Genomic DNA, 25,685 nt, shown 5'->3' on the forward strand with positions numbered 1-25,685 from the left:
AGATGGCTTAAGTCATTCTTCATCAGAACAAAACCATCTGTGCATCCAGTCCCAGGTTTTTACTGAGGGTGACTTACAGCTTTCACTTGCAGATAATGCTTAATTTTATACTTTCCTCTTTGATTAGCTTATAAAGTGTGAGTAAAACATAAGCACTTGGTTTTTGAGAGGCAAATTCTCTGCCTCTTCCTCCCAGCCTCCCACCCAAGGTTTCTATGTCCTTAATTAAAAGATTATTAGTGTAATAAGTGATTTGGCATCCAGCAAAACTGGGGGAGGGAAATCTTTGGCAAGAGACAGGAACTGAGGATAGGAAACACCCTAAGGCAAAGCTGTTGCCTATGAAGGAGGGTTTTGTTCATTGGCTGATGTGCTCGAGGAGGTTCCCCACCCATTCCCATCCTGCCCGCCCGGGAAGTTTGTCACCTCAGAGGGCTTGAATTGGCTGCTTGTGCAGCTCCCTTGGCATGGCAGGAGGGGGATGCACACTTCAGGAACAGCTGGGCTTTGCCATTTAATAGCCCTGACTTGGATTTACTGAGAGGCAGCAAATGGGGACCCTTCAGTTTATGTCAGAGAACAGTTAACGAGGACTCAGAGCCGTGGCTTCTCTTCTCAGCTTTGTAAATTGTTCTCTTCATGTCCCTGTGGAAACATCCAGCTTCACCTTTTTCCTGTCATGTTCTACAGCCTGATTTGGGAAGTGTCACTTGTCTATCACTGAAAGTAAAGCTCTGTGGTCAAACATTTGAAGGAAGGAAAAATAAAGCTAACCCAAACTCAAGCTTCTTATCTGCACTGTCTCCTTAGGTCACTGTATTAATGAATTCCACTCTCCACCTTCCTTCACCTTCACTGGGTAGGACTCACTAGCAGTGGGAATTTGATTGATGAAGGTGCTGCAGTCTCTTCATCCTGTACAATCCATGTTTGGGTAGCAGGGCAGGGACTGGAGACAATGGCACATAAATCAGAAGCGTGGCTGCTGTTGACAGCGTCTGGTTTTGCACTGATGGGTTTAGTACATCTCCAGACTGAATGTTTTCATGGTCAAGGAGTGTGTTTGAAGAATTGTTCTTACTTAAAGTGGCTCTTCTGCTTTTCATCCCCTAAGGGGTCTATCAGCAAAAAGGTTGGAGTTAGAGAACAGCAACTTGAATACATGGTTTTTCTTCCTAAAAGATTTTATTTGAAAAAATTAAATTATAAAATTGTCGTGAATCATTGCTGTACTGTCTGGAATGGGAGGGAGAGGAGCTGTCAAACTTTAAACTTTTCCTCCCCAAAATTAAATAGATGCTTTTTCAGTTAGTTTCAAAGATTTTAGCTCTGAAAACTGTGTGGACAAGATACACTTCATCTTCCTGCAGTTATCTGCCCCTACAGTCTGCCTTCTTTGTGGGCCTGCTGGAAATGGCATTACAAAGTCACAGAAAAAGCTTGAATTATGGCTGAAATCAAGTTTATAATGTATTTTCCAAAACATAGAAGAGGATTTTGGCTTTTGGACCAGTAAAGACAAAAGGCTTGGTGCTCGGCACACTAGTGCACTTCATAAAAAAATTTAAAATATGAAGTGTTCCAATAATAAATATTTTAGCCAAGGTGGGGGGAGAAGTTGTGTACTATTTTCAATTTTATTTTTCCCAGGTTTTAGCTGGAGTAGCAGTTTCATGTATTTGCTAGCCATTCCAGGGCACTGAAGGTGGTCTGTGTGAACCAAAGCAATAGGCAGGAAAAATCCAGTTTGGAAGTAGTGTATGCTAAAGATAACTCTGCACTGTTTGTATTACCTTCATAGTATTCTTTAAAATCACAGAATCAGGCAGCTTGCAATCATAAATTTTAAAAATTCTTCTTCATAAACTTATATTTTTATTTCCTGATAAAGTAATTTTTAATGTTTCTTTAATGCAGACTTTCCTTAAAGATAGAACCAGGGACCAGCACCCCCCACTCTGCTGCTTCCAGAGAAGATTTAGTAGGTAAATGCTTAATAAATGTGAGAAGACTTGAGGTTGTCATGTGCATTATTTTAGAATTGCAGACGTGGAAAATATTTGCCTGAGGCTATAAAGAAGTGTGAAATTTAAACACTGCATGTTTGTAATAAAAAGTCTAAAGGTGATCTGTAAAGAAGGAATTGAGTCATTTTTTTAAGTTCTTGTATGTATTGTGGCACTAAGTTGTTAATGTCATTTGGGGTGAAGAGCTATTAAATATTCATTCTTTGTTGTGTCTAGACAGGAGGGCCTTCATCTAAACTTTTCATGGCATAATATGCTTCCAAAAATGAACATTCTTCTTGATCAATGCCAAAAGTGGTTGAAGGCAGGAGTTTGAAAATGTAGAATCAGTGGGACATGCCCAGTGCTGGTATAGTAAATGCAGCCACCTTTAGGACTTGCAAAATACTTCCACTGGATGGTCTATTTGCAATCAATGTGTTAGGTTTTAATCCTGTGCAAAAACCCTGAAGTGCAGGGAAATAGATCAATGAGTTTTACTGAAGCTAAAACTTTCTAAAACTCTCTTATAAAGGGAGTTTAGAAAGTTTTGTGTAATTTTTCCATGATTTTCTGATAAGTGACCCTGACAGTAATTCTGAAATGACTTTGGAGTAATGTCTTTTTTCTTCCCAGGGTCTGAAGTCGGAGCATCTCCACAAAGTGGAAGGAAAAATGTTGCAGCTGAAGGAGCCTTGCTACCACCAACACCCCCTTCACCTCGGAACTTGATACCCCATGGACATAGGAAATGTCACAGTTTGGGATACAAGTCAGCATTTTGCTTAACCTAAAAATCCTGAGCTTTTTTTGGTTTTGAAGTGATGTATCATCTTTCAATACAAAAGCTTTGCTTGTGAAAAGTAGCATGACCTGTATACAGTACTTCACTCACAGAGCAATTTGTGGCCAGGGAGCAAGCTCAGAACAATAATGCTGGTATCCCAACCAAAGAGAACTAACCAAAATAGGAAGGCTGAAGTTTTGATGATAAGACTAGTCAGTGAGTTAATCAGAATGCCTGTCTCTGAATGACAAAACTATCACTTTTTAGTAACTCAATGCCACTGTAATTGTTTCAAATTCAAAATTATATCACTGCTTGATTGGTATTTTTACAGGGAGACCTCCTTTATGGACTTTCTTTGTAGACTAACTCTGTTTAGTAATGGCTTCAGGCTTTTTCCATACAAGTGTACTTCTGATAATATCTTGATCATTATCTCGTCATTTCCTTTGTCGTGTCTTCAAAATGCAAGATTGTAGCTACTCAGTAATGAATAACTTCTATTATTTAAGTTTGCCTTTAATGAGCTAGAATGCAACGCTGCAGTTCAATTACAGAAGTGTTACAGAAGACAAAAATACAGTGTTATAGAAGACAAAGATAGCATAAGATATTGAAAGTAGTTGTTAATGTAGTCCTGAGTTCCTGTTTGTTACACGAGTTCCGTGCAGTTTTAAAACTGGCAATTTACGTAAATTAATTTACCAGTTTGTGCTTGGTTACTTATGGCTTGGCCATGATTTAATTTGGCACACAATCCTTCAGGATGTTAAAGCAGCTCCTGGGAGGTACCAAAGGCGAGGTTGTAACGTGGTGCCCTCGTTGGTTTCTAGTTTCATCCACAAGATGAACACGGCGGAGTTTAAAAGCGCGACATTCCCCAACGCGGGACCGCGGCATCTGCTGGATGACAGCGTCATGGAGCCCCACGTCCCCTCCCGAGGGCAGGCTGAGAGCTCCACCCTGTCCAGTGGCATCTCAATAGGTAGGAGCTGCAAACACCCAGGCACTGCCTGGGCTTTTAATAAAGGTTTTAGCACAATTAGCTGGTGATTGGGCCTGCAGCAGTGCTGTTCCATATTACTGCTTCTGTTGTCAAACAGATCTGAGAAATGAAGGGGAAGGAGGGAAACTTCATCTACACACCATGAACTGAGAAATTATGAAAAATATTTTTATTTTGTTTTGTTTTTATTATTGTTATTGTTGTTTGGGTTTTTTTGGTTGGTTTTTTTTTTTTCTTTATCCCTGTTAGTGATAACAGCTTCCAATACTCCTCTTCCTCAATGGAGGTGGAAGGAAGTATGGGACATGATTTTCTATTATCTCCCCCCCCGCCAAATCAAGTCAAGTTTTATAGTGAGATTTCTATTTAAAATGCCATATTGACTTGACAGTGTAAATTGCTGACAGTTTGAAGAGCATAATTTCTAAATGCTTCTGATTTTGACAGAAGATAGAAATCTTACTTTCAAATTCCTCAAAATGTCAGAATCTACTAAATTTTGATAAATTTATCTTCATATATTTAGGGTGGTGCTTTTTTTGAGAAGTTCTGCTTCCTGAGTTTCCTCTGTGAGAAGAGGTGCTCTTTTTTCCTGTTGCACATAGATCTTTTAGATGGAGGAATGACAGGACACAAGTGCCTCTCAAATCCACCTGTTTGCAGCCAGGGCTGACAAATGGAACCTCTCACTGCAGTCCTTTTCATCAGAATTATTTGTTTGATAGAATTCAATGGTGTTAAATTTTTATGCATTTATGATGATGAAAGATCCTTGTAGTGCTTCACATTTCTTTGGATAACTGAATTTTAAAAGCAGTTTTGCTTTTTAGCCTTTGTAGAAGGAAACAAGATCACAGATTGTCAGATGGTGCTGCTTTCAGGAGCTGTACATGTATTTTCTCGAGGAGAAGGCCATGTAGAATTAGACCTGAGTAGGTGGTCTAAGTGAACCTGTTCACATCAGGCTTCCACTATTTAATGTGCATTGCCTGTCTCTGTTCCCTGCAGGTTCTCTGCTGTGGCAAAGTTTTCCATTGCAAAGCCATCCAGCAGGAATGTTGCTTCTCCTCAGCATCCAGGCAGCTTCCATTCCCAGGGTTTGCATGGTGCTGGAGAACCAAGCTTTTGTCACCATTGCTGAAATGTAGCATTGCCCTTTTCTCAGGGCAATGTTTTAAAGATGTTTTCTGTCTATACACTTAAAAAATTCTCTGCAGTCAATCCTTTTTGTCCTGAGTAAATTACTTCTGTACCTCCATTAGAGCCTAGAAGGGAAGGTTTGCCAGAGCTGACAGGCAGTTTCTCATAAGGTGCAATTGAGACCCAGTGCCCATTTTTATATTTTGGAGAATATAGGATTTTCCTACTTTGTCTCCTCTCTGAATTTTTCAGTTCTGTTCCCTAGCTCAAGCATGACCTGACAAGCTGGAACAAAATTGCCACTTTAGAAGATTTGTATAAATGACTTGTAAAACAGCAACCTTTGGCATTTTGTGCAAGATCAGCCAGCATTTGTTGTTAGAAAATTCCCCTCTCCCATTCTATTTCATCTCCAGCCTCCCCATACTCAGTTTTTTATCACTGTTTTGACAGTCCAGCAGTGGTGTTACTTTTGCTGCTCCTTGATGATGAAAATTTCAATGACAGAAAAGTTTGATAGAGGTGCTAGAAATACATATGGAAGAAGAGGGTAGGTTCTGGAGGTTTGCAGTATCTTATTGCAGAATTCTTGGAAATGTAAGTTGTCTGGCATTCCGTGCTGCTGCCTCAGCAGGATTTAAGGAAGTTGATTGAAGCTGCTGAGTTCCTCCATCATGTTTGAAGTAGTCTGTTTACTCAGGACTTGGAATTAGTACAGTCACTGCAGCAGAGAGGAGGTTTATGATATTCTACAACACAGCTTCAAAAGACTGTCAGGAAAATGTCTCCTGAATGTGTGTACTGAAAGGAGTGTTATTCCTCACCTTGCCCATAAACGTGGATTTAAACCTGTTGCTCTAGAAACAGGACTACCTTTTTTACATATAAGCCTATATAGGACTTTACTTTTGGGTAAATGATCCTTCTTCAAAACATGGACAGAGTTTCTGCTATGTCAGCACCTTGAATGTGCCTTTAAAGACAACTGTAATGCTGCTTTAAATCACTCCTGTGTTTTGAGGGCTCTGAGGTGTTTAGACCTTTCCAGTCCTTTCATATTGGAGGATCTGATAGGATCTGCCTCTGTTAAATATCAAAACAGCACCAGTGTAACAACACTGTCCCCAGGAATCCATCAGCAAGTCTCTAACCTAAAGCACACATTGAAGTGGTGATGGACATTTTGGTTATGCCCTGCTGGGAAAGGCTGACAGTTCACTCTGGGAATGGTGCAGAGCACGCCACAGTTTTTACACCCATGTCATTAAGCTTTCACAGATGAAGAATATACTAATTGGGTGTTTTTTATTGCAATGAATGATTCCTAAAGCAGCAGTAGTGCAGTAAGTGAGACAGGTACAGGTTTTACTCAAAACAGGCTGATCTGTAATGTGACAGCCATGGTCAGAGACTTTTATCAGATTATTTTCTTAATTTCAGCTGTTGGAGGCTGAGTGTGCCTCAACATTCAACTCATTCTGAAAACAAACAAACTCAAAAATATTAAAGATACAGCCTCTTTTATATAGATTTCTTGTGCTTGGGTCAAAACAGTTTTTGTTCCTAGAGCTGTGGGAAGGTGTTCCATAGCTGATGGTCATGTGCTAAGCTGGAATCAGGGAGCTGTACCTCTGGTTCTGTTGCCATCCTCCTACATTATAAATAGGTGCTTATTATCTGGACAGATTTTAAAAAGTGAGAAATCTTTTTCCAGCAGTGCCAGGGCTAATAAGAAGGAAGAAACACTGTTCCAGTCCCATATACAGTGTTAGATGAGAAATGTTCTCTTGAATTCAGGAGTGTAACAAGAGAAAATAGTCTCCTTTAAATTAAGTTTTAGGTATTTATAAAGTAGATGGCTATATTTGAGCTGGTTACAATTGGAACTCTTTGTAATCACATACAGAATTGAAATCCTCAAGGATATAATTCATCTCATGCTTAGGTGGGTGGCTAAAAAGTGGTTATATGGCTTGAGTCCTTAAAACCCCACTTTATTCCTGTTGATTGCAGACACTTTTGAGAGACAGCACAGGCAAATACAGACAGATGAATAGTGCTGAAAATGTCTGTTTTGTGCAGACAGTCCAGAATTTGTGCTTTCAGTAAATTGGGACAGATCCTTTACTTTGCAGTAAAGGAAGTTCATTGAGAACCCCCGCTCACTGCTATCAGGCAGGCCTAAAGCTACAACGTGGTTTTGTTCTTGGAGGGCTGTGTTTGGATGAGGTCACTGTTTTGGTGAGGTCACTGTGTACACTCTGCCCTCCTGAGGTGTCAGCATTGCTCTTGGCTGGCTTCAAGGAACCACCTGCACACTTGTACCACCTGTTCTCTTGCCTGTATTTGCCTCCTGTCACCTCCTCACCTAAAAGTAGGATAAATTAAGATGATTTTACTAGATCCTGGTTCCACTCAGAAATAGCATGAAACTTCCTTTGATTCATAAGATATTTTTCTAAAGAATACGTGGTTCTCTATTAATTCCGAATTTTCTTACATTTTCAGAGTATTTATTGCTTAAGTGTGCTCTTTGTAGGAATGTTCAGCTTGTTTCATTAATATGTTCAGAAGCTTTGGATTTCCACCATTTCTTTCCACCAATTTGGCTCTCCTGTGTTACTGAATTTCTTAAGCTGAGTTTGTTTACAATGGCAAATTGTTCAGATAATTCCTAAGAAGTAAAGGGAGCTGTATAAAATAGGCCCTTCTTTTCATATACTGCTTCTGTGGGGCCTTTCTCCTCTTAGAGCATCTAACCTAGAAGATGCAAAGTCATTTTACTAAGGAAGTTATTTTTTGAGAGTGCTCTCATGTATACCACTTCAAAACAGATGTCAAGGTATGAACACAGGAACACTGCTGAAATTGAGATTGTAACTTGAGGTGTTTAAAAATTCAAAGGAAACAATAATGGGTTGTGTTTGTAGCAGTGTTGGATACAAATTCTTTTTAAGCTATTTTTTTTTCCCACTTATTTTTCCTGATCTGCAATGATATGGATGAAAGCTCTGGAAAAACTAGAGCTCTTGAACATTTGCCTTTGTGTGTTACAATCACTGGAGAATAACTTCAGCCTTTGTTCTAATGCAATTGGAGCAATTAATGCTGCAGAGTCAAAGAAAGGCATTCTAAATCAGTGTGAATTAATGTAAGAAAGTGCCTTTGTAAGAACAGTACATTTCCAAACCTAAACTGGCATGAAATACATATGAGGAATCAGCATTTTAATGAATTCCTGTATTAAGTCACCACCTCGAAGTTACTGAATTCTACAAGGGATTATATTTCTCTTTAAATAAATGAAGTATAGGTGTAGGTATACAGTGTATGCATTTACTTTCAGGGGTCTTGGCAGCCTGTAGAGTAGGGAAGACCTTTACACAGCCAGTGTTTGTTTGATTCTTTAACCTGTACTGTGCTGTTCAGGTGTGGAGGACTGAGTCATCAGATCAGATTTCAGGTAGGGTTTCAGGCAGAAGAAATATGGCAGGTTTATTTATATATTTTCTTTATATGAGTGTATGGATGCCTGTCTTTTGCCTTAAATGTGGATACCCAGTCTTTCTATTGTAAACTACTGCTTCTTTAGTGATAGGATAAATAAAAAACTGTATAATATTAGAGGTTAAAAATGCACATGTAGGTGCCTGGATGTAGGAGAAGATACAATTTAGCACTTCAGTTCTGCCCCAATCTTTCTTGGTACCATTTGCTCCAAGGCTCACTCTCTGGATGTGTTTACATCAATGTAGTTATACAAATCCCCTGTTTCTGCCCCATCTTTATCCATTTGGTTATTTGCTTTTGCTGATTTTTCACAATGAAACTCAATGATGGTATTAAAAGTTTCTATCAGTTCTCTGGTGTGATATTGCCAGAGTTCCTGCCATCTGTATTTGGTGACCTGGGGAGCCAGAGCTGAGCTGCTTCAGCTGAACTTAAATAGTTAAATAGTCATGAACTACATATGAGGATCTGCAGTGTGGTTATAAACTCACCAAAGCAGAGCAGAGCTTTCAGGGCATGGAGCCCATCTCTTGGTGCTGTCTGGGCTGGGCTGTACTGCAGCCATGGGTGTTCAGGCCTCTTGACCAGCTCTGTGTGGTAGAATTTTTCAGTTTTCATGGTAGAATTTTTCAGTTTTCATGGTAGAATTTTTCAGTTTTCATGGCAGAATTTCAGGCTCGGCCGGGTCCGTCCCCAGCTCTGGAAACGCGGTGTAACCGGAGCCAGGAGAGTGTCGATGACAGATTTGGGAAGGGGAAAGAATTTTTAGTCTGAAGACTTTTTAAACTCTTTGGGGTTGGTTTGTTTATATTAACACCTGTTTAACTTTGGGGACTAACTTCTGGATAAAGAAAGCCTGTGTTAAGTGTTCAATATCCCCAGACTTGGGGCAGCGAGTGGGTGCCGTGACCAGGGGAGTGGATGTGGATGTGCACAGGCATTCCCTATCCCATAACTGGGAACCTCATGCTGTTTGTGTGCCTGGAGCACAGACATCTCACAGACATCCATCTGCCTGTGCACATCTGCAGATGTGAGCAGAGAATTCACATCTGAACAGAACTGCAGTGCTGGGGCTCTGCAGACAATCCTGAGCCTTCTCAGATAATCACCAGCACAGTTAGCAAAAAAGCCATCTTGCCAAATGCTGTTATTCCTAAGATAGGGAAAAAACCTTCATAAAGATTTTATTTCATTTCAATCCTGCATCAGAAGTTTATTAGTAATGAAGAAAACTAGGGAGATGGTGTTTTGTGTTAAGTTGCTTCTTACATAAAGCCAAAATTTGTTTAGAGCATTAGCTAACAGAAAGGGCTTATACTACCTAGGATTTGTTATTAAATTTAACCTGAAGAACTTGCTTGAGGTTGTTGGAAAAACTCAAATATTGAGTACATACTTGAGAAGAATTTAAGAAGGTGATATATTTTTAGAGTACTGAATGAATGAAATATTTCCAATTGAGGTGACACTCAAATAGTGCACTTAATGTTTAAACAGAACTTGGCTAGACATCTAACTTTTAATCAGTTAAAAACAGCCCCTTTTACCTCTGTTTTGTTTTGGAAAGAGGGATGTCAGGTATTTTGTTTTGCTTTTCAGGAAAGGGGTGTTTTTTAGTATCAGAACTTGTGTCTTGCAAAGTATCTCTTAGAGGGTTTTAGAATCTAAAAAATCCTGTTGGAGATGTTTTTATATGGATGTTAGAGGAATAGTCAAACACTAAAGTTCAATATTTTCCAGGTTTTTGTTACAATTTCTACAACCCCTGTAGACATCAATGTAAATGTTAAATCAATCGCTATGATATTTTGTCCAAGTTTTTTACAAATTGATGTTCCTTTTAAGTGTAATTGGTACTTGCTGTATAGATTTAACTTTTTAAGTGAAACTTTTGGTTTACAAAGCCCCCAAATTCCTGTAGGTTTTTTCACTGTACTGATACTGTACAAAGGATTGTCACTTTGTGATAGGTGACATTTTAGCTCTTGATCTAGATTGCTTTGCATTTTTACAAAGCAACACTAGCTTTTAAATCTTTCTGTAGTGTACTTAGTACAGCAGTTGAATCTAACTTTATTGGCAAAGCTGATACAGTTGCCATGAAAATGTCATTTCGGGTAGAATTTCAATGTATCAGCCTACTTTAAATGCAAAGAATAACTTCATAATTCTGTCTTATTAGGGGGTTTTAATTGTGTGGCTCTATCACAGGGGCCTAAATTAAGTAGAGCTCTAGTCATATTAAATCTGTGCTTCTTGCTAATATAAAGCTAAATCTAAGCAGTAGGAAGAAAATAAATAAGATTTTTAGTATCCCTAATGCTTTCAGTGCTGGCTGAATGACTTGAAAGAAATTGCTGCCCCATTTTGCAGGACAGATTGCTCTAAGTAACCTCAAGGAAAACTTCAATTATGTGTAAGGAACACTATTTTCATGTTGGGGTTGAACTCTGCCATCCTAATTGTCATTCCAACTGCCAAAAGAATTTCAGCACCTTAAGGTCTTACTGTAGGAGTACCACAAACAGCCTTCTTCAAAGACAGCTGGGAGGTCTTACCCAAAATGCCTGCCTAAAGTTGTCTCTGAATTGTTACATCTGATTCTGTCTCCTCATCCCCAAACCATGCTACTTATAAATGAGAAGAGACTTCATGTATTGCCTTACAGAGGAGGCAGCTGTGGTTTCATTCGGATGGAATAAATCACTGAGCTTTTCACTGTGATGTGGATTGTAGAATTTGCTGAAAGTATTGAGTGACAGTTGTTTCTTCCAGGAAATGATAAGGACTTTGCATAGACTCCACCTGGATAGGTTACTCCACTGCTTTCTCCTTTTTTTTCTGGGATAGTTCATAATTTACCTGGTTGTCTTTCTGTATAGAAGTGCCTGGGATAATGTGGAGCTCAACCCACACATTCTCTTTCCCACATTGCAGGTCAGGTGTAAATTGTGCTGAGCAGAACTTCTGATTATTGTTATGGCCACTCCTTTCTCACCTGCCCTGTGGCACCTGAATGTTTGCTGAAAGATTCAGTCTGAGAGGGTCACTTGAAGTGCCAGCACTTCCTCAGCCACAGTAACTGGGTCTCTTTGGTGGCTTGTCCCCACAGCTCAGAGGAAGTGTAACTCACAGGAGGAGTAACTGTGCTACTCTTCTGTGCCCAGAGCTACCTGCTGCTGTCACCCTCCCGGCAGCTGGCTGCTTAAGGATCAATGATCTGCAAATGGAAGCACTAAAAACTTAAAGGCACTTCTAGAAAGTAATGCAAGTTACCTGCTGAATATTCTACCTCCCTGCTTGCAGCCCTTTATGCCTCCACTGGAACATCACTTTTGTATTTCATAGCTCCTTCCGCTACACAAATGGCTCTGACTGTAGTGTTGGTGTGAACCAGGTTAGGACTTGCCTTTAGGAAAAATTCAGAATAAGCTGAGACCAAATGATCTAGTATCCCATAGAGATAGTTAATATGTGGGTGTTGAGCTAATGTTCGCAGAAGAGGCATCTCAGTTGAATTGGCTGGCAGATAAAGGCCTGTATTTTCTCTTAAATTTTGCACAGAGGGAACTTCAGCCCATGCTGAGATTTTCATGGCTCTTGGCTGGAATTACCCCTGCTGTGTGTAAATCTTTATTGCCTCCATCTTTACTCTGTTTGCTTAGTGAAGATCTAGACCTACTTTGTAGACATGATTTTTTCAGAGCACTGCTTTTCCCTGCTGATTTTCTGTGTAAAATTACAGGGAACTGGTTCCCATTTTCAGCCTCTGTTTCTTTGAGGGAACTCTTGAGTAAGGAGCATTGATTCATATTTTTTGTTTGTTTGTTTTCTTCTTTATTTCAAAATAATTGTATTATTTTATTACTTCCATTTTTATATGGGTGTTCAGGCAGCAGAGCAAACAAGGTGGCAAGTTAGTGTGCTAAAAGGTGGCTTCAAGCATTGACTGACATAGAACTGCGCTGATATTTAGACTTTGGGATTATCTGCAGCCAAAAATGTTGGTTTGAATTAGTGTACAAGGATAATAACTCCTGTGGGCAGCTGGGCTGTTGTGAAAGGTGGAGAGCATCAAGGCAACAGCTTGGAATTGAGTATAGAAGCTACTCATTAACAGCATACCTACTGATAATTATGTACTGATTTTTAACATTAGAGCTAACACTCACCTTGTATCTATATTTAAATGCTCATTTTCAAGCTGATGGGATTTAGTGGAATTTTTTGTGGAATAAATAAGACAGTGAAGTTACTGTCTTATTTATGGGACTGCCATAAGTGGATGCATCAGACATTTGGGGTTTGGGATTTTCCTCTATTTTCAGTGTTTAAAATAAAATGTTTCTGGATTAGTTTACAAAGCACAGAAAGAAATAATATTGTTGTGATCTGATAGAGTAAGTGGGACACAGCTTAAAAAAATTGTTTAAGGCTTCTCAAATCATGTATTGGAGATTCAGCAATGCATTTGCACCTCTATGTCATGACTGTGTAACTTGATAAGAAATTATTTAAATAAGTGACCTGTTTTTCTAAATGCAGACAAATCTGTGTTTAGGGTGTTCTTTATATTTTGAAAATAAGCTTCCCATTTATTAGTGCTCCTTTTCTTCAACTTCTTAATGTGGAACTAGACCCTGTCCCTTCAATCTCCATCTCAGTGTATGTACAATTCCTGCAGCACATCACGAAGTGTTTTCCTTGTAGTATTCTAATGAAGTATTTTTTTGTATTTCATCTTAAATATTCTGATATTCAGAATCTCAAATATTCTGATTTGTTTTGATACAATTGACAGAGATGGTTTGTAAATGAAGGAATAATGTATCATCTGTTGTTATATTTCCCTAGGTAGCAGTGATGGTTCTGAACTCAGTGAAGAGACTTCCTGGCCAGCATTTGAAAGGTAAGAAAAACCTGTGTTTCTCTATTCACATTGTTACTTAGAGACTCTCACTCAGTCCTGAAAATGATGCTTTTTTCACTGAACTAGACATCTTCTGCCTGTTAGAACACTAAAAAGCTGTAGTAAGTTCCCTGGATCTGTTAAAGCAGCATAGCAACACCTTCTGCTCACTAATGGTTATTAGGGCTTTTACCTAATTGGGTGCTTGCTCAGTGCACACATCCTTGAGGAGCTCAGCATGAGAACCATTAGACCCCAAAGGTTTGATATATGTGGATATCACATGTGCTGTCTGTGTTTGTCTGATTTTCATTTTCACTTTCCCTGAGACACTTCATCTGTTCATAGTCCCTTTGCTCTCATCTCATTGACATTGTCACCTCTTTTGTCTCTCTCATCCTCTTTTCCCTTCACTGTTACACAACAATGCTCCTTGCTAATGTCTGACTTTGTGGTCCAGAATTAACAAGTTGTTCCTTTTCCAGCACCTGTGAGTGCTCAGGGGGCATTGACCACTTCAGCCCATTCTCATGTTGTATGTGAGAATGTGAAAAAAGACAAACAGCTGTAGTTTAACACAGAAAAAGGTGCAATATTCACCTTCCCACAGCTGAGTAAGATGCACAATACAGTGCATTGCTTGCTTCTATAACACAGTTTCAGGTAATCCATCAGCTTCAGAGTTGCCACTGATGACTTTTTCTACCATGCTTTTACATTTTTCCTAGGAATTTTTGTCAAAAACCTTTGTCTTTTTAGTTGGGAGCTGTTACCACAAACATTCTGATTGAACTCATTGACACAGTTAAAAGTTCTGTGTTGATTTTGGAAGAAGCCTTTGAAAATCTCTCCGTGCCAAAGGTGAACTCCTGGATGCCTCATGCCTAAATACGAATACATACATGAGGAAAGGCCCTTAACAATTTCATCAGATAACATTCCACATGAGCAGAGAGCACAAATGGGGTCAGAAAGGCAATCTTGTAACTTGCAAGCTGCATCACAAAGCCCATACAACATTCAAAAGGTTTTCTTTCTTTCCCTTCCCTGCTGCCTTATGGAATTGTGTATTGGTATCAAGTTGTTTCTCAAAGATAAAAAGTAATTAAGCTAGAAAAAATGGTGAGTTGAGTGTTTTTACCCAGAGCAGCATAAGAAACTTTGAAATTTAGGTTTAAACTTATGATAACACTCTTCAGAATTGTTGTGTGGACTTCTGAGACAAAGCAGGGGCTGCCTGTGCTAATGTGAGCTGGCAGCCCCAGGCTCCTCCAGTTAAAATGTTTGCTCCATGTCAAACAGAAGATTCCTCCTCCAAATTCCACTTGCCTTCTATACTTGCTTCTCTCCTGAGAGAGTTTTTGGGAACCCTGTTGGAGGTTTCTTGTGTTTCAGGGTGAGTTCTCTTGCCTGTTTCCTGGGACAGGGATAGAGCTCCTTACAGACATTCCCAACACCACGTGTGAAATTCCTAGAGATCTGCAGCAACCTTGAGTCTGTTCCTTGCTTTATAGGATGAAGAGGCATGTTTTAAAATTTTGTAGGTAATACACTGACATGCAAGTGTCAAAATTTAAGATAACCAGTGAATGTCTCTCTCTGGTTTTGGTCTGTACAGTGAAGCTCAGTGGTTTCCATTCTTTATAAAGATATTTAAGTGAGGGAGAGGCATTAGTTAGCTGGAATTATCAACTCTGGTAAAACTGGGGTACATCCAGTGTTAATGAATGTTTTCCATGCAGTGGAAGTAGGAATACAGTATTTCTCTGTGTTTTAGGAATATCTTTGGTAGGAAGGCTTAAATCTGCATCATATGCCTTAAGAGGATGAAAACAATTCCTCCACACACAGATTCTCCAAGTAACAGAAGGAAATGTAAAATGTATTCTTGTTTTTCCTGGCCTTTCTGCTTGTAGCTGAGGAATGCAGAAGGGGTGAGAATGAGAGCCACTGATTGTTTTTAAGTGCAACAGAATCTTAGTTTGAAACTTGAGAAAGAGTTTTCAGCATTGGAGTGTCCCTTCAGGCCAATCAAAATTACTGGAAGGACTAAAATTTCAAGTCCTTACAGTTATATCCTGTTAAGGGCAGTGTATTAAGTGGCACTTCAGTCTCACTGGTTGTCATCCTGAGTGTGTCTGAATAGATTTCCCTGAAATAGCAGGATTCCAAGAGTGGTATGCAATAAAAAACAAGCTTAAAGGTAAGAAGAAAATGTATTTAATTTGCATGCCATATGTATACAGAAATAAACAGCTCATTTTACTTTTTTCCTTTATTGTTTTATTTGCCTATATCTTGAGTGTGTTCTGAAAAATAATTCATAAGTTCAAACATATCTGTTATGTTGAGAAACAAATGGTGGCAAATGGTGGAACAGTGATTCATTAATATCTTATTGATAATAAGGCTTGTGCTTAACTGCCTGCTCCCAAAGAATTGCTGATCTTCAGTCTTTCAGCAGAATACAAGCAGCTAGAAAAATGGATAAAAAAATAGGACATGAGGACAAAGTGCCTCAACAATGCTTATGTTGACTTAAGTGGGATTCAGTCAATTAAGAGGATCTGATTCAGAAAAACAAAGTTCAGTGAAGCAAAGCAGTGTTCAGAAGGCAGGTCTGGGGCACAGTTCCTGAATAGGGGTAACAGTATGGATCAGGTAAATGAATTTACAATGTGGAGCTTACAGGTAAAGTGTACAGCGTAGATGAACTGGAAAATTGAAATATTGCTGAGCTGATTTCCATGTTACTTAGCACAACAGGATTTTAAACAATGTCAGATGTATTTTGACAGAGCTTGTGGTTCCTTGCAGCCCAACAGCTTCTGTGTTTTCATACTCGTAGAAGTGAAACTGTTTTTGTAGTAACATCTAAAGTCAGATTTCAAGTTTTATCAATATGGTTCCTTTACATTTATTTGGTCTAAGCTAAATGCAAACTTTGCTCTAAAATGTGTTAATCTTCAGTGCCAGTAAAACACTTCAGTATTGTGAGTTCTGACAAAGAGAACATCTGATGAAATGGAAAACCATATTATTTACTTCTGCATGCCTTTTTCTAAATAAAATTATTCGCTTTTTCTTGCGTGGAAGAAGTGGCTTTTTGATATGCACACAAGAAAAGTTCTGTGCTGTTGTAGCAGTGGTGCTGTTTGTGTGAATGACAGTATATGTAACACATACAATTTATAATGGAATCCAACAGGAACAGGTTGTACCATTCTCTCGGCCCGGGGACAAGAGTGTCACGAAATGGCCATCGAGGCCACATGAAGGCCAGCAGGTACAATCCCACTGCACACAGAGGTGTCAAACCTTCCCTCTGCTGTTGGTGATTTGGTTTGGTTTAATAATTAAATGGGTGTTTTCTGATGTTCCCTTTCTAACTTATGTGTCAAAATAAAGGTAGGGCCCTTCTTCTTCAGACTTGAAACTTCTCCCTTCAATGACTTACTCTATATCAGCATAAGGACTGTTCATTCCAGTCTGCAGATCCAAATTCTGAACCATTGGATCTTTCTATCAAGGCTGAAGATGTTTTGCCAGGATAGCTTTTGAACTGCCTGCCACTGTGGAGCAGTGCTGGTAGTTCTCATGGGGAAACAAAGCTGCTCCTGGTGCTGATGGATGGCTTTCCAGATGTTTTCTTTGCTGGCAGTTCTGTACTGAATTTCTTTGCTCCTCTTCCCTGAAATCAGAGAGATGCCTAAAATGAGTAACACATTCAAAATGCCCCCAGTTTAGTATACATAATATTTGCAAGCTGACAGAGTAACATAACTGATTATTCTGATTCCTTATGGATACAGATTCTGTCTCCAGCTGTGTCACTGTAGTTGGGAAAGAAATTGCCCTTAACTGTGAAACCTTTGTCATGTTAAGAAGCAAGCATTGTCTCACTGAATTAAACCCATGTTCACATCTGTCAGTGTCCAAAATTGTCTCCATATCATCATCCTCAGCAGGTGCTGCAATGAAAGTGTTTGTCACATTTCCACTTTACTTTGGACATAGGGTGGATGAAACAACAAATCCTGGCTTCCTTCACGATGATTTTTGGGTGCTGTTCAATCTCTTGGCTTTTCTAGAAAGCTGCTTGGTTCAGCACTTTAGTTACATGCTCTGATTGACATTCACTGAAATGATTCCTGGTGGAACTTTTCTCTGATTGGAAATGTTTTTGAAGCCAGTCAGCTTTGTAATCTTAATCAAGCTCAGTTTTCTTTCCTCGGTGCTGTACCTGGCCTTTGTTTCAGCCCATTGCTCTCCAGTCCTTTGTAGGGCAGATGATCTGTAGAGCACCAGTTGCATTAAAACACACTAAAGCTGTGGTTTGGGTTTCTGCTCTTTATTCCTGCTCCCTCCCACTCTCCTTGCTTTCAGATATTTTAAGGATTGTGCATGTTTGAGCTGTGCTTTGTTTTTGATGTGCTAATGGTTCTGGTGTTTCTAACCAAAAAATAGTCAAATCTTTCCTGCCAGGGCTGAAGGAGAGGTTTAACATGTACAGCAATTGTACCAATGTACTTCAAATGTTTACTTTTTTAAATTAATTTTTCTTGTCTTTCAGTCGTGTTTTGCGTTTTAATTTTTTAATTAAGGATTACCTGCTTGGCTAATTAATTTTTCTGATCACCTTTGCTTGCGAGTGTTAATTCCACAACAGCAATTCCTTGTAACAGCCAAAGTCGTTTTCCACAGTGAAGTCAAATAAATAGAAAGTTGGCTTTTTCAAATTACAATAAAGGTATTTGCATTAGGTTTTGGTAATGGTTGGAAAATTACTTTAGGAAAAAATATTTTTTCACACAACTCTTCACATGCTCCTTTCAGCTCCCTAGAATCTGAAGATTTGGCTGTTCATTTGTATCCAGGAGCAGTTACTATTCAAGGTGTTCTCAGGAGGAAGACTTTGTTGAAAGAAGGCAAAAAACCTACAGTAAGATTTTTTTTTTTTAAATAAATGAATTTTCTCACCTTCTTCCTTTGCCCGGTTATAAACACAGTAAAATGGCCATTGGGCAACTAGTTCAAGTGTCTGAGATCTCCTCTGCCTTGCTGATTAAGATTTAGGGTCATTGCCAGAGTTTCAATCCTTCTGTTTGGTGCATTTATTCAATTTGTAAGGCTAGACACATAAATCTAGAAAGTAGAAGAGAAGAGGATTCTGCATAAAATTTTCTACTGTTACTGATGACTTTAAAATGGAGAGAATCATGTTTTGTCTTCCTGAACACTAGGTAAACCCCAGCAATCTATCAATAGATGATAACCCTTAGCATTTGCATTGCAAATACTTGATGAATAATTATGAATCAAAATACACATTCAGGACAATGGGGGATACCTTATGGCAGCACCTAAGATGGAAAAGGAAAGGGACAGATGTACTCTGACTCCACAAAGTGTTCTGTAGGGATTGCAGGAGGTATAGAGCAAGATGCAGAGCATTTTTGTCAGATTAGAGAGGAAAGGCACATGATCTTTCTGCTTTCTGGAGTTTTCATGCATTCCTAGGCCTGCATGAGTAACAAACAGCAGCTTTGGAAACATGGCTGATGCTTGGCTGGGCAGTCAGTGCTCTCATGTTCTTGCAGGATGGTGCCTCCTCTTTCACAGCTCGGTGTTATGAAGCATTTCCCTTACCAATTGCATTTTTGGGTTTGCTTGTTTGTTTGTTTTCTCTGCAGGTAGCATCTTGGACAAAATACTGGGTAGCACTGTGTGGAACCCAACTCTTCTACTACGCTGCAAAATCCCTGAAGGCTACAGAGAGAAAACATGTATGTAAACCAGGCATGTTCCAGTATCACCTGCCAAAACTAAAATGTGATTTCCTGATGTAAACACTGAGAGTACTTCATGCCTTGCCTGATTTCTAGTCAGTGCTATCCTGTCTCCCAGTCAGTCAGTCACCTCATATGGATATACCCCAGGGAAATATCATTTACATTTGTATGCTACACCAAGAACATCTGCTTTGCATCTGCCATGTGTCTCTGACTTTGCTGGTCTTTTAGGAGAGGAGCTATGTCATTGGTCTGTCCATTTTCAAAGCTCTGTCTTTGGATGATTTCAGTCTTGCAGCGGTTTGTCACGGCTTGAAATCCAAACCAGCACTGATGAGGAAAAATTGAGCAGTCACAAGACAGAACAATTAAACATGTACTGATTTCATCTGTGTGGTAAAATTAGACCATTTGATTTTTCTGTATAACCCTGTAAGCCATTAACTGCAGTGGAGTACCAAACACTTCATCTGCTCAGCAGAGAGCTGCAATGTCAGATGATGCTGGGGTTCCTTTTATTTGCTGCAACTTGATCTGAAAGAAGCTAAAAATGTTTTGCTTGTGTGGGGAAGGAGCAAGAGGATTTTCTGTATGGATGTTAAGATGTGCATTGTTCTTGTTTGATGTCCCTAGTTAATTGTAATGATTCTCTTAAGAAACTGGGTAAAATTTGAGATACTTGAATCTGAGTTCATTCACTACTCAGAATCATTACTTGGTTGCCTTGCTAGGTGTTTCAGGTTAATTTATGCCAACTGTCACTGTAGAGCACTTGCTTTGCTTAGAGCTTATGGAATTTTGCAGACTGAGTTCTGCTTTTGGAATCCTTGTAAAGGGGACTTGGGTACAAAATGCTGTTTTCTCATCCTAACATTTCTGCATGCAGAGGGTGGAGATTTGAAGCTCAACATTTCTGGTCTGCAGGCTCCTGGATATTTGAAGTTGCTGTGTGGAAAGTTTGTGTATAAAGTTCCCTTAATCTAAGAGATTATTTCCCACTTTTTATTGGAAGTTCATTAGGAAACAGTATTCTAATACTCATTACTTTCAGGACTGTTTATGTGGTTTCTTGGCCATCCACCCCTACTAGCTTTGCTTAGGTAAGATTGAAACTGATCCTACTTAATTTGAACCTTCAGGCTGAAGGAAGGTTCATTAGCCAACCCTTCTGTCTTCTGGGTGTCTTGGGAGAAGTATGTGTGTTTGGATGCGTTTGTTTCTGGCTTCAGTGAAAACTTTAGGGAAGGATTCCACCTCATTAAAAAGAAATAGCAGACTAGTAAGCTCTTATGAGTAGAAATGCAAAGTATTAAAAAAAAAGAAGGAACCAGGAGAGAACTTTTGCTGGCATTATGTCACTCACAGCTAGTTGCTTATTTTTTCTGGAAGCACTAAGAAATGGAAAAGAAATTTTTGTGGTAATGTCAGACTTTGTGTTCCTGTTACTGCTGTGATTCCTTTGGGCTTTGTGCCAAAGTTGCATTTTGTTTTCTTTTAGGAATAGAATGTGTATTTGTAAGTCTCCCTGGCTCACTGTTCTTTACAAAATTATGGAGGACTTTACCAGACTTGTATCTATTTATTCAGAAGCTTCTTCACTCTTCTGCGTTGGCATTTTGAAACAATCTAAATAGCATGCAGGTTTAGAGAATTTGAAAAAAATGGTTAGCAAGGAATTATATTGATTGGAAATTAAGTATATTAAATTTGCATTGTTTACACGTTTCCTTCAGAATAACAATTTCAATAATTTAAATAGTCCTGTCCTTTCTCTACCAAAAGTAAATGAAGGAAAAGGTAAATAGTCTGGTACCTGATCCTTCTGGGTCTCTGTTCCTGCAAAAGCCTTTACTTTGCTGGAAATGCAGTCACATCTATTTACAGTGCTCTTTCAGAGATTATTTTCTAAACCTCTTGAATTGACTTCTGATATTCCCCAAGTCACTGATAATGTTGTGACACCTACAACATCTGGACTGCTGGTCAACAGAGGCTTAAGAAGTCAAAATCTGTCTCACATGCTTGTGTGCTTGTGTTTCTTAGTCCAAGGGAAAAAAAAGTGGCTTTGGCTTGTTGTTCCAGGAAGTTTGCAGAGAGAGGTGAGGAGGTGTGGGAGTCCAGGGTGCCTGCAAGATTTCCCATCTGGAGCCTACCAGCCTTGTGGCTTGCAGATACTGAGAGGAGTTTGAGCAAGGCAATTACCAGGAAAAGGAGGAAGAGGAGTGGTAGTCAAAAGCAATGACTGCTGAAGAGCATTAATTCCTTTTTAATAGTTGGCCCTATGAAGTTGGGCTGAACTGTCCAGCACAGCCTTGGAATTGGCTGTACACAGCTCATGTCTTGCTTGCAGCTTTTTGGGGCAGCAGACAGGCTCTGCTTCTGTTTGTGGATGCCAAGCCTGTTGTGGAGCTCAGTCTCTTGATTTGGTTTCCCAGGTGCAGTTGAGCTTTATCTATTGTAATAACTATTTACTACAGTTTGGGTTGTCTTTTATTTAAACAAATAGTTTGCAGTGAGTAGTCACAGCAAACCTCTGCTTCAGAGGTTGTTATATCACAGGGCATGACTTTTATGTTGAAATTAGGGTGGGAAACCTGGTAACTGCTGTTGAGATAGAGGGATTGGTTGATGGATTCCAGTTCATTAAACAGGCTAATAATAGGTGGTCAGTAACTTGTTCAGCTGCCCTGCCTGTGTTGTTCTTTGAGCCTGCCTATTGATGACTTAGGTTTCCATCCATTTCACTACAGATTTATTGTGCAGAGCCTCAGCTTTGGTTCTGGAGTCTGTGGAGGTGACTTGTCGAGGGTCATGCTTCAGTTCACGTTTGGTTGCGTTTTCAGGAAAAGTTAATCAGGAGAGAATGAACTGCAGATGGTCAGTCATCCCTAGATAGGTAGAGCATGAGTAAATGCTCCAGACACTGTCCAGTGATACTCCCAAGAGGTTCACTCTGCAAATTGAAGAGATCCAAGGCTAGATTTAGGCTTTGGGGTTGTTTACTTCCCAGATAAAAAGGATGATGCCATCTACTTTGAAGCAGGTTTCTTTTTCAGAGTTTGATACATCGGAGATTTACCTCAGCAAAATATTCCAAGCATCTTCTGGAGCCATTTAAACATCTGTCTTTTCTGCTTCCTTTCTCAAGCCCTCTGTGACATGGAAAGGAACGCTGGCAACAAAAGGCTCAGTCTGCTATATAAAGTTTCCTGGCTGGAGCTCTCATGGTAAACGTGTCTTGATTACAGGCATGCTTTTGACCATTCTGCTGCTGCAATTGCTCCAGGCAGCTTGGAATGCATCTACACTCAAAGCTCTTCCAGGCTTATAATAGCCAGCCTCTTTGGAAAATTACCTCATAAAAATCCCAGAGTAATTTCAGCAAAAGGGGCAAGAAATCCCCTCCCTTTTAGACGCAGACAAGCCAGCTCTTCTGCCTGTGGTCAAAGGCCAAGGAGTGCATCCACTATTGTGTGCTGCATCTCCTAAGAGTAACAACATAAAATCAGCATTGAGTTTAAAAAGTGAACAGGTTTCAATTATTACTGCAGGAATGGAGAATTGTCTATAAATAAGCATGTGAACTTGAGAGCCCAGAAACGTAGTACAGCACAATCTGAGAGGAATGTGTGGACAATGGTTTTATCTTGTATGCTGAAATGGAACTCAGAGAGTGAAAAACTGCAGCACTTGTGCACATTTAGAAAGGTGCAACAGTAAGAATAGCCACTTGAACTTAGACTTCAAATAAGCACTTTGAAAAATGTGAATACACCTGCAAAATTACTGTTTATAGTGATTGGACTGAGAGCCTTGCCAATTTCTGTGACAACATAGCATACATGAGAGATTCTTCTGTTTGTAGGTGCTTGAAAAGCAACAGAGACTTTTTATGCTTCATGCTTGAGCACAAACCCTGGTTAGTTCTAAGCCTTCCATTGCATGCTATAATCAAAATTAGATCGATTTATTTGTGGGGTAGAAAACCTGGTAATTGTGGCTCAGGCACTTTCACTGAAATACCCTGATGAAGAATGCTGTCATTCTGGGAAGGATGTTCAACCACCAACAAAATTATTTGAATATTATAAATCTGTAGAATCTCAACAGGAGATGTGAAGAAGGAGATTTGTAGGTGCCAAAATGTTGGAGTGAAAAGTCTGTTCACATATTCAGAGTTTTTGATTCAAAGATTTACTTGTAAAAGCCTTTGAGCTCAGAACAACAACAACAACAGCAAAAATCAATTATGTGAAGCCTAATGCCAGAGCTGTGCAGTTTTCCATGTGTATAATAAGAGTCATTCCAATGGTCTGTATTACAAAAAGCAAATAGGAACCAGGAACATTAAATTACAATGAAGCTTTCATTCCCTTCATGTTAACAAAGCAGACTTGCTGTTAGCAAGGCTCTGTTCATCAGCAGAGAATGAGCTGCCCTGGGGACTGTGTAAACATGGAATACAAATCCAGCTGAGCACAGGGATGGAAGGCTGACATGTGTTTCTAGAGATGATGGATTGATGCTGGCAGAAAACACTTTCCTTGTGTGGAGCTTTTCATTTTATGGAGAAGCACCATGATTAACTGATGGTTTGGAGTGAAAAGGCAGGGAGCTCTAGCAGTTTGGATTGCATGGCAGTGTCACATACTGGATACCTGTTGGGATATACAACCAAGATAGGAAAGCCCAATGTGCTGTTTCTATGAAATTCTAGAAATAAGTGTTGTTCAAAAGGTACATTTTGATCTATAATCCATTAAAACTGCTTTGTGACTCAAATTTCCACCTCTGTGAAATAGACCTATTAATGCTTTAGGACTACTTAGAAGTTTGCATTTTATAGGTCCCTTTTTAGTTGTGTCATCATACTTTTTGATGAGGCAGTGTTGTCAGTGAGTCCATAACAAATCTTTTATATGCACTTCATTTTTTTTGAAAGAATCATGAGCTGTATCCTTTATTCTCTTTCCTTGTCTTTATTACTTCTTTCAGATAAAATGCCATAATTTTTACTTCAGACTGACATTATTTAATCCTTTCTCAAAGAAATTTCAGTTTCTATTTGAAAAGGAATTACAGCCCTCACTGTAATGAAATCTTATCTGATAGAGCTTTATAATTTACCTGCTCCTCTTTGGAGGCTTTACCACATCTGTAACTCTGAGTTACTTAACTTTAGTGTGTGTATACAAAGAGCCTGAACTCTTAAACTATTTTGAACTTGGTTTAAATAATTCTTCTTTCAGCTTCTGTTCTAACATTTGTTCATTCCAAGTTCTAATGGATTGTAAACTAGGGTTTAAAATGCAGCCAGTTGTGCAAGTCCCAGACAGATAATCTTCCCTAGACAATGGCTGCCCAGGGTTAGATGGGATATTAGGGAGAAATTCCTCCCTGTGAGGGTGCTGAGGCCCTGGCACAGGATACCCAGAGCAGCTGTGGCTGCCACGTCCCTGGAAGTGTTCAAGGCCAGGTTGGACAGGGCTTGGAGCAACCTGGCCTAGAGAAAGGTGTCCCTGCCTGTGGCAGAGGGATTGAATGAGATGATCCTTAATGTCCCTTCCAACCCAAAACATTCTGTAATTTTGTGATGATTCTGTGACCTTCCAGGTCTTCAGTTAATCTGTGGCAGAGATTTGAATAATTGACATTAAACTTGCAGTGGAGTTTTATTTATAAAGCAACTGTATCCCCATGCACAGAACATTCTTATAAATTCTTACTTTGCTCATGTTACCTTCAAGCTTATTACCAGTAACTCTTTCCTTGGCTGAACCAGAGTTCCAGGATTGTAATACTAAAGCACTAGTCTAAAATAAACAAAAGTAACTTGATGCTTAATGTTGTGCATCTGCCTTGTGGCATTATGTAGTGGGTTGACACGACGCATTAGCATGAAAAATAAAAGTATTTTAGAGCTATAGATTAATTTTAATGACTTCAAGCCACAACAATCTCAAGGATGTTTTATTGTTTCTAATAATGCAATTAAAGAGACATCAAAATTGATGTGTTAATAAAGAGGTTGGGATTGGGATTCACAGGATAGGAGGAGGATGCATCTGATGAGGATGAGCATACAGCAGAATTAGACTTTCTGGGCAGAGAAGTTTGGGTAAAGCACTGCAGAGGGTGAGAGTGCAGGGATTGATGGAGGAGTCTCTGTTGGACCCAAGGACATGGGAAGAGGAGAGCTGGCAGCCAAAGATGAGAGAACTGAATGAATTAGGAGCTGGGGTGTGGATGGGACTGCCTGAGCAAGCAAGGAGAAGGGAATTGGGTGGGTCTATCAATAGGTAAAATGAAGGTCAGGGAGAAAGGAGGCTTATGTTTTAGATAAGTGGGATTGAATGGGTGAGTAGAGCCTGGGACTGAGAGAAGCATGAGAAGAAAATAATACTGTGACCAGGTGAATGAAAAAGAGTGAGGTCAAGGAGCTGTCAGGAAAGGGACTGGTGTAGCAAACACAAGTATTGTGCTTAGGCCTAAGTTACCTGTCAATCTGTGAACAACAGCTGGAACAGGAAAA

At 39.5% G+C, this 25,685-nt stretch overlaps 1 protein-coding gene across 2 annotated transcripts in view; it reads left to right on the plus strand.

The window, feature by feature from the left end:
- Positions 1–25,685, plus strand: part of RALGPS2 (Ral GEF with PH domain and SH3 binding motif 2) — a 111,010-nt gene that overhangs the window by 79,301 nt on the left and 6,024 nt on the right. Inside the window, exons 11-17 of one of the 2 annotated variants that reach the window (XM_084211887.1) lie at positions 1,918–1,985; positions 2,643–2,778; positions 3,627–3,778; positions 13,307–13,361; positions 16,570–16,647; positions 18,198–18,303; positions 19,055–19,147. In XM_084211887.1, coding sequence (XP_084068013.1) covers positions 1,918–1,985; positions 2,643–2,778; positions 3,627–3,778; positions 13,307–13,361; positions 16,570–16,647; positions 18,198–18,303; positions 19,055–19,147 — 688 coding nt within the window. The remainder of the gene's footprint in view (positions 1–1,917; positions 1,986–2,642; positions 2,779–3,626; positions 3,779–13,306; positions 13,362–16,569; positions 16,648–18,197; positions 18,304–19,054; positions 19,148–25,685) is intronic. The other variant, XM_084211888.1, reaches the window with a different exon arrangement.

Source organism: Fringilla coelebs (genome assembly GCF_963513975.1).
Source record: "Fringilla coelebs genome assembly, chromosome: 9".
Classification (NCBI taxonomy): domain Eukaryota; kingdom Metazoa; phylum Chordata; class Aves; order Passeriformes; family Fringillidae; genus Fringilla; species Fringilla coelebs.